Source organism: Syngnathus leptorhynchus, chromosome 7, assembly GCF_054491065.1.
Source record: "Syngnathus leptorhynchus isolate UIUO chromosome 7, UIUO_Slep, whole genome shotgun sequence".
NCBI classification, from domain to species: domain Eukaryota; kingdom Metazoa; phylum Chordata; class Actinopteri; order Syngnathiformes; family Syngnathidae; genus Syngnathus; species Syngnathus leptorhynchus.
Window position 1 is genome coordinate 3552330 of NC_141201.1, and position 8342 is coordinate 3560671.

Consider the following 8342-nt stretch of genomic DNA (forward strand, 5'->3'; position numbering starts at 1 on the left):
AAAAAGAGGATGTTTGTGTGTTTGTCACTGGAGCAAATATCTCAGAGCTCTCCCGAGGGTCAGCCAGGTGGGATGTGTGCGAGGTCTGATGCCTCGGGCTTGACCTTGACTTACACCTGAGGTACATAAACACACACACAAACAAGCAGAAAAGTTCCTCGGGAATTTAGTGGCTCTTGGCTTCTGTCACAGTTTGCTCTTGAAATTGCGAGAAAAGGCCATAAGTTTGTGGCTTTGATTGAAGAACTTGTGTGTGTATGTGTGTGTGTGGTCACCTCACAAACACCATACGATGAACTATTGCGCCACCTTCTGGCAGTTTTGTCTAACTACAATGATACAAGTATATATAAATTCACATAATATCCAATGTACAATAAATCATTATAAAATGCAGAAATCATGGATTAACCTTAACTTTTCCAGACTTCTCCAAGCATATGAAAGATGAAACAGTATTTTATTTAATGTGCAAATATGAGGTATTTTGGGAAAGTCAAAGTCATCCAATTAGCTTGTTTTGACCTTGTCCAGTGCTCCATCAATTAAACTTTATCTCCCACGTTGCACATGATGAGCATGTGTGTCTCCCATGCAGCCTCAGGCCACACGGCATCGGTCTTTCTGGAAACTCTTACTTGTCTTTGCATGCCTGGCGGGCCGCCGGGAATCAATTCCGCTGAAGCGGTGCGTGCCCACCCGGTAGACACAATAACACATCTAAGTGCATCCCAAGTGTGTGTTATGATCTGCCCTGCATGGCAGCTTATTATTGCTGCTGAAGGTCTGATTCAAATGAAAAACATCACCAATCCCAAGGCAACCCCACAGCTGATACCTTCACTCTGTTGATTTGTCCAAGTAAGACATGCAAACTTTGAAGCAATTTCATGAGAATCATAGGATTTTTTTTTGCTAATATAAACTAATACATGCATAGATATACACACACATATACATACATATGTATATGTATGCAAATATATATAAATATAATTAATATAATATACTATTATATATAATGTAATAAATATATAAGGTCATATATATATATATATATTATATATATATATATTTATATTTATATGTATATGTGTACATGTGTGTGTATACACATGCATATACACATATACATGCATATACGCGTATACGTATACACATATACATATATAAGCACATACAAATACACATATACAAACATATACACATATACACGTATACATAGATATATTTATTTATCCACATTTATGCACTCATATATACACAGTGTGTGTGTCACGTACTATGTGGCTAGGCTTGTGTATCCATCCGTCTCTCCTTATCACTGAAGGTTGACTTAGGCCTACTCAGGCGTGACACGGCGACATGACACGGCTAATGTCTCGTCTCAATTTGGTCTAACGTGCCTCCTCGTTACGCTTGTTATTTACGTGGAAGCCGAGTTTCCTTTTCCATTGATTTGCTGACTCGGGGGAAATCAGTTCAATTTGCCAGTGATGCTATGTGACAGGGGGCATATACATTGAAGGCTATAAATGCGGGGTGGTTTGAAAAGTGCTTACGCTGTGACGATGAAGAACTGTGTGAGGTTCTCATTGATGCTCAAACAAAACAACTTGCAGTCTTGAAAGTATTTTCTTTGTTTTAGAAAATATGTGCTGGTGGTGGAGAACTGAAGTGGTGGTCTGGAGCGTCATGTGGATGGCGATCTTTTTCCCCCACCAATCCTACCAAGATCAGATGCAACATTGCGATGTCATCCCAAGTTCCATGAGCTTGCCATACCTGGAGAAAAAGGGGGACATTATCCTGGGTGGACTCTTCTCCCTACATGACATGGTGGTGGAGCCCAGCCTGACGTTCGCTTCCAAACCCCCACCCACGGAATGCACCAGGTAATCATTTGGAGCAGATGATGAGTTTGAGTTTTTAATTGTATTATATTTTGTTTGCAGATTTAACTTCCGGACATTCCGTTGGATGCAGACTATGATTTTTGCTATCGAGGAGATCAACAGGGAGGGAAAACTGCTTCCTAACATCACTCTGGGTTATAAGCTCTACGATTCGTGCAGCACTCCCCACCAGGCTCTCAAGGCCGCCATGGAGCTTATGGGAATCCAAAACGCCTCCGTGACCGAAGGAAAAGCAGAGGACAACATCTGCAAGGGGGGCGTACCTGCTGTGATCGGGGACGGAGGTTCCACCCAGTCTCTGGTTGTGGCCCGTTTCTTGGGGGTCTTCCACATGCCGCAGGTGAGGTGAGATGGTTGTAAATTGAAATTTTGGACTTATGTTAGATAAAAGTGGATTTCTATACAGGTCAGCTATTTTTCCAGCTGTGCTTGCCTGAGCGACAAAAAGGAGTTTCCTGCTTTTCTCAGGACCATGCCCAGTGATGTCTTCCAGGTCTTCCATCGTCATGGTGGTAATTTTTCAACTTAAGTTTGGACATGAATATTCAATTTGATTTGCTTTAGGTGGATGCATTGATCCAGCTGGTCAAACATTTCGGGTGGACTTGGGTGGGTGTGATCGCGGGTGACGATGCGTACGGTCGTGAAGGTGCAAACATTTTTGCCAACGAGGTGAGTCCGTGGAAAATTGTCAACTTTGATTCATTTAGTGAAAAGAATAAAGTTGGATTTTGGAAACACAGGTTAGCAAACTAGGCGCATGCGTGGCCCTTCATGACATCATCCCCAAGAACCGAGCACCTGAGGTGATCTCATCCATCATTTCCAATATCCGCTCTTCCGGGGCCCGCGTGATCTTGGTGTTCGCCGTGGAACAGGACGCAGCGGCGCTTTTTGATGAAGCCCTCAGGTGAGGACACATCTTTCTTTTTCAATCACTCCTGAGTGTGAGATTCTGCAATTCCATCATTGCAGGGAAGGTCTAGATGGAATCCAGTGGCTAGCCAGTGAGGCTTGGAGCACAGCGGCTGTCCTCTCCACTCCCAAGAAGTACTTTGACATCCTGCAGGGCTCCATGGGGTTCGCCATCCGTCGAGTCCACATCCCAGGATTTCGGGACTTCCTGCTCCGTTTGCATCCATCCAATCCCGACGCTGGCAACGACCCCTTTTTGATCCCATTTTGGGAAGAAGTTTTCCAATGCAGTCTGAGCGAGGGAAGTGTTAAACCGCCGTGCACCGGTGCGGAAGATCTGAGGACGGTGACGAATATCTACTCGGATGTGTCCCAGCTGCGGATTTCCTACAATGTCTATAAAGCCGTGTATGCTATCGCGTATGGATTGAGGAGCGTAGCGGGTTGCGAGGATGGCAAAGGTCCTTTTGCTCTTCAGACGTGTGCCAATGCACATAGCGTCCAACCATGGCAGGTATGATTAGAAAATACACGACTCACAGTCACTTCTTCTTATTTCAGGATAAACCCAAAGTGTGCTAAAACTTTTTCATTGGTGCATCAGCAGCATCACACGCCCTCCAACCACTCCCATTGGAATAAAATAAATAATTTACAATGTATAAATACATTTAGAAAAACAAAATAATAATAAATGCAAATACATTTAAAAAAAATAAAATAAATGCAAACAAATATTAAATAAATAAATAAATAAATAAATAAATAGTTCTTCAAATACCTAACAATATTGTTTCTCTTTAGCTGCTTCACTATTTAAAACAAGTCAAGTACTTCAATTCCTTTGGGGATGAGATCACCTTTGACAAGAACGGCGATCCGGCCGCCATGTACGACCTGGTCAACTGGCAGCTGAGACCAAGCGGTGGGATCGAGTTTGTCACCGTCGGCAAATTTGACGAGACGGTCAAAGACGGACAACAGAAGCTCAGAATCCAAAGCGAGGACATCGTGTGGAACGGCAACCGGACTCAAGTAGAGATCCCATTGAGACACAACTTTTGACAACTATTTGTTATGGATTCTGGATATAGCTTTAGCGTCTGTACCTAATGAAACATCCCGTAACTGTGTTTGTCTTGTGTGACTGTAAAGTTGCCCTCATTGCACAGGTTCCGCTATCAGTATGCAGTCACATTTGTTCGCCCGGCACCCGCAAGGCGATCCGACCTAACTTCCCTATCTGCTGCCATGATTGCGTGGTGTGTACAGCAGGGGAGATTAGCAATCAGACCGGTGCGGATGATGGCTCCTCATACGTGACAAGAAGCTCCGCTGAGGATGTTAACCTTAATCCTGTATTGCAGACGCCATAGAGTGCACGCGCTGCCTGCCCGAGTTCTGGTCCAACAACGAGAGGACGGCCTGCATCCCCAAAGAGGTGGAGTTCCTCTCGTTCAGCGACACCATGGGCATCACGTTGATGGCTATATCCCTCATGGGTTCCTTCTGCACCTGCGTGGTGGTCTTCGTCTTCTCCTACCACAGGAGCACCCCGGTGGTTAGGGCCAACAACTCGGAGTTGAGCTTCCTTCTGCTCTTCTCATTGACTTTGTGCTTCCTGTGCTCGCTCACTTTCATCGGTCGGCCATCGGAGTGGTCGTGCATGCTGCGCCGCACGGCCTTCGGTATCACCTTTGTGTTGTGCATTTCTTGTATTTTGGGAAAGACCATCGTGGTGCTAATGGCGTTCAAGGCCTCACAGCCCGGAAGTCGAGTCATGAAGTGGTTTGGGCCTGCACAGCAAAAAGCCATTATTAGTCTTTGCACTCTGGTTCAGGTAAGGACTATTCATAGACTACATTTTGATTTGTAATAATTATAAAATCATAAAATAATAAAATAACAAAATAAAATAAAATAGCTTTCATTCAGATTAAATTTTAAAAAACAAAATGTATCCCCATATTTTGTTCACCAAAACAGTTTATCTGTTATTTCGTTAATTTGCATAACCCATCTTGCCTGCAATAATTAATCTTAATAATTAATAATCAAATTTTTGTTTATTTTTTTCAACTTGTTCCTCCAGGTGCTAATATGCACAGTATGGCTCATCGTGGCTCCCCCGACCCCTCGCCAGCTGATTCCCCCTAAGAGCGCCGTTGTCCTTCTACTTTGCGACGTTGGCTCAACCGTAGCCTTCAGTTTGGTCCTTGGCTACATCGGCCTGCTAGCCTGCCTCTGCCTTTTTCTGGCCTTCCTAGCCCGGAAGCTTCCGGATAATTTCAACGAAGCTCGTTTTATCACTTTTAGCATGCTCATCTTCTGCGCCGTGTGGGTGGCCTTCGTGCCCGCCTACATCAGCTCCCCGGGGAAGTACTCCACAGTCACAGAGGTGTTTGCCATCGTGGCCTCCAGCTATGGCCTTCTGGGCTGCATCTTTGCACCAAAGTGTTACTTGATTCTCTTTCGACCAGAAAAAAACACCAGGAAGCATCTCATGTCCAGAATGGACAAGTTTTAAGAAACAGTTTGCTTCATCAAAAACTAGTTTGAGTTCATAGATAATAATAAATAAAAAAATGATGGGATCTTCTACATACTGGTCGAATACATTTAAGCCCTGTATTTTGTGATACATAATAAAATTGTATTAGAATCTGCCTTTAAGCCTTTGTGACGTACATAGTAGGGGGATTTTCTTTCTCTGTGGTCCATGATTATTAAAAATCATATTTGTTTTGTTTGACCGCTAGGTGGCAGCAAAAGCTAGTGGTGCACTGCCTTCAGCGAAATTCAGCCATATACATATAAAGAATATCGTGAAATAAACATTAACATATTGGTGAATCTAATTTGATGCAAATGTTTCACAGTTGCAGGTTATTTTCATTTTATTGGAATAATTTTCAATTCAATTCTTTGTGATGCCTGCAAAGTGATCTTGAGTCATATGACTTGCTGGAGCCACGTTAGATTTATTGGCGCACTAAAATAAATCTGGTGACTCAATTGGCACTTATCAAGAATTCAGTAATTTTCTTAATTCACCCTTCATACAACCTCCAACGGAAGTTTCTGAAAGGGCCAACACAAAGTGTTCCAAAATGGAGAGTTCTTGACAAAGTACAAACAAAAGATGACTGTGAAATATATAACTCGGTTTCTCTGTCAGTTGCGTTGCGGCAACAGGCAGAAGTTCAAAATAAAGTAACAAAATAAATTGTAGAAAAATCAGGCTTGGACAAAACAGCACAAAGCACAGCATGGAGCACAAAAGACAATGCTCCAAACAGGATTGAACAGAAAGGAGGGAACTAAATACAAACAAACTGACAAGACAAGGAGGAACACCTGGACAAAACACAAGTGGCGGAGGGAGCTGATTGGACGACACAAGGGGCGGGGCCAATGTGAACAGGTAGAAACAATTATCTAACATACAAAAAAAGGAAAACAAGGAAAAGATAACGCTGACAAATCAAACAAAAAACCTGGAATTGTACATTTATTTTTATAATTATTAATTATAATTATTGTTATTATTATTTTTTTATTTCCACTGTATTTTTCTCCATTCAGCATTATTGTTATTATTATTATTATTATTGATAATAATATATTAATGTTATATTATTAATTATTATTATTGTTATTGTTAATTTTTTTATTATTTCCACTGCATTTCTCCATCCTCAGTATAATGCATGTGACAATGATTGGGTACAGAAATATCAGTGCATGGACATAGGGCTGCTTTGGTTGCTAAAGTACAATTAGCAGGAGGTATTGATTATCAAGTCCAATTAGGATGAGAGGCATTAGGGACAAGAAGGAGGCGAAAGCTGTCTTCCTGGCAAGAGACAAGTGTTGGCCTAATTACGCCGCTCTTTCTCGCTTTCCTCCTTCTCCCGCTCGTCTTTCTTCATCTCTTGTTCTCGGTCCCTTGATCCCCTTCAGCGTTAGTTTAACAGGAATATTAATAAGCTTCTATGTGATAAGATGTCGGAATCGTTTCACGTATTTGCATTTACAAAACGGCAAAGGAAGGAACTTGAGTTTTGATTGTTGGGGCAGTATGATGGACTCATTGTTGTTTGTGAGAAACAAAAAAAATTCTCATCCCTCACCCAAAGCAAAAAAATGGATGGGTGGATTTCAAGCAAATGTTTGATCTTACAATGTTCAAATTATTCCCGCTTCAAAAATTTCGCTTTCCAAGAAACCGTGACCGACATTAAAATACACTAAGATCAGTGTTTCTATTTTTTTTTTCCTAAAAAGTACATTTTTATACTATCGCTGGAAACTAAAATGTTCCCCACAGCGTAAGATTCTTGTAAGAAAATCTTCTGGTTACGAAGAGCCACAAGCTGAGAAGTAAGAACGTAAAATGGGAGATAATTATGTCCTTTTGCTCATCTTTGTTGCGTTCATTGGCACAACACAAGATTGTTCTGACTTTACTGTTCCAAGACAAACTTTATTACTTCATGGAAACGTGGGCGGATAGATTCTCAGTAAAAAAAAACAAAAAACCCAACATAAATACCACAAAAATACTGCGATAAGTCTTGGGTAATTTTGAGCTTATGCTTCCTTAAAGAGCAGTCTTTCAAAAATTTGTTTTGGGGACTCATCCCTTGACTAATTTTTGATAGAGTCAGAAGACGGGCTAGGAAACCGATAAAATAACTAAAACCAACTAACTTAATTTAGAAAACAAAAATAAACAACTACTACTGCTTCTTGAGTCACTTCCAGTTTTTGTCAAACTCTTCTTTGTGTCCGCATGACTATATTACACTGCCCTCTAATACGGAGTACCCCAAGGCTCCTGTTTAGATCCTCTTTGATGTATAGAGGGTCCTCTGTTTGAAATATTTCTATAGAAAAAACACTTATAGCCCATCAATCTAAACTAACAAATTAGTTGATGGTGTGCAGTTGAATCTTCCACACTCTTGTCGGTTTGGATTTTTAACGACCTTATCAGTAGTTGACATTTATTTTACAACCAACAGAATGCTCTTTAAGAGATGCCACAAATAATGTTTCTTATTGTCTTTAAGCTCTAAAAAATTAACCCAACTCAAGTTGAAGCCACAGGAGATAGCAAGGCCATTCCTCAGCTATAGAAGATCCCCCTGGGAAAAACTCAAAACAGTTCAACTGGGACCAAATCCACAGAGAAAAGACAATGAAGAGATATTTGGTGTCTGCGCGGAATTTTGAGTATTGCGGTTTGATTTCAGTCCGACGCAGGATTCCAATATCAACTCTGGATTCTTATAGTTGAGAGCGACGCCAAGACAGACACAGAATGTGATTTGCCTTCAAACTTTAAACAAATAAAACCATTTGTCATCAATTTATGACTTTTATTTGTCCCATCCAATCTGCAGAGCACTTTTGAACCCCCCCCCCCCCCCCGCTTATGCCCAAAGGAGGCTTGCCCAGTAATTACATCATCAGAATAAAAGGTAGAACATTCGACGATCAGCTGCC

At 41.4% G+C, this 8342-nt stretch overlaps 1 protein-coding gene across 1 annotated transcript; it reads left to right on the plus strand.

Annotated features, from left to right (window-relative positions):
* Positions 1-1653: 1653 nt before the first annotated feature.
* On the plus strand, positions 1654-5358 carry LOC147054186 (extracellular calcium-sensing receptor-like). The gene is made up of 10 exons (XM_085916390.1): positions 1654-1895; positions 1956-2256; positions 2323-2409; positions 2481-2588; positions 2660-2826; positions 2892-3345; positions 3636-3866; positions 4004-4127; positions 4199-4671; positions 4924-5358. The coding sequence occupies exons 1-10, from the start codon at positions 1654-1656 to the stop codon at positions 5356-5358; spliced, it is 2622 nt and encodes an 873-aa protein (XP_085772516.1).
* The last annotated feature ends 2984 nt before the right edge of the window (positions 5359-8342 follow it).

Excerpts from the sequence above, each read along its gene's own strand:
- LOC147054186 (XM_085916390.1), top strand. The coding sequence starts at position 1,654 with ATGTGCTGGTGGTGGAGAACTGAAGTGGTGGTCTGGAGCGTCATGTGG. Across the intron at positions 2,589-2,659 it reads CAAACATTTTTGCCAACGAG|GTTAGCAAACTAGGCGCATG; the intron begins GTGAGTCCGTGG and ends TTGGAAACACAG. Across the intron at positions 4,672-4,923 it reads GTCTTTGCACTCTGGTTCAG|GTGCTAATATGCACAGTATG; the intron begins GTAAGGACTATT and ends TTGTTCCTCCAG.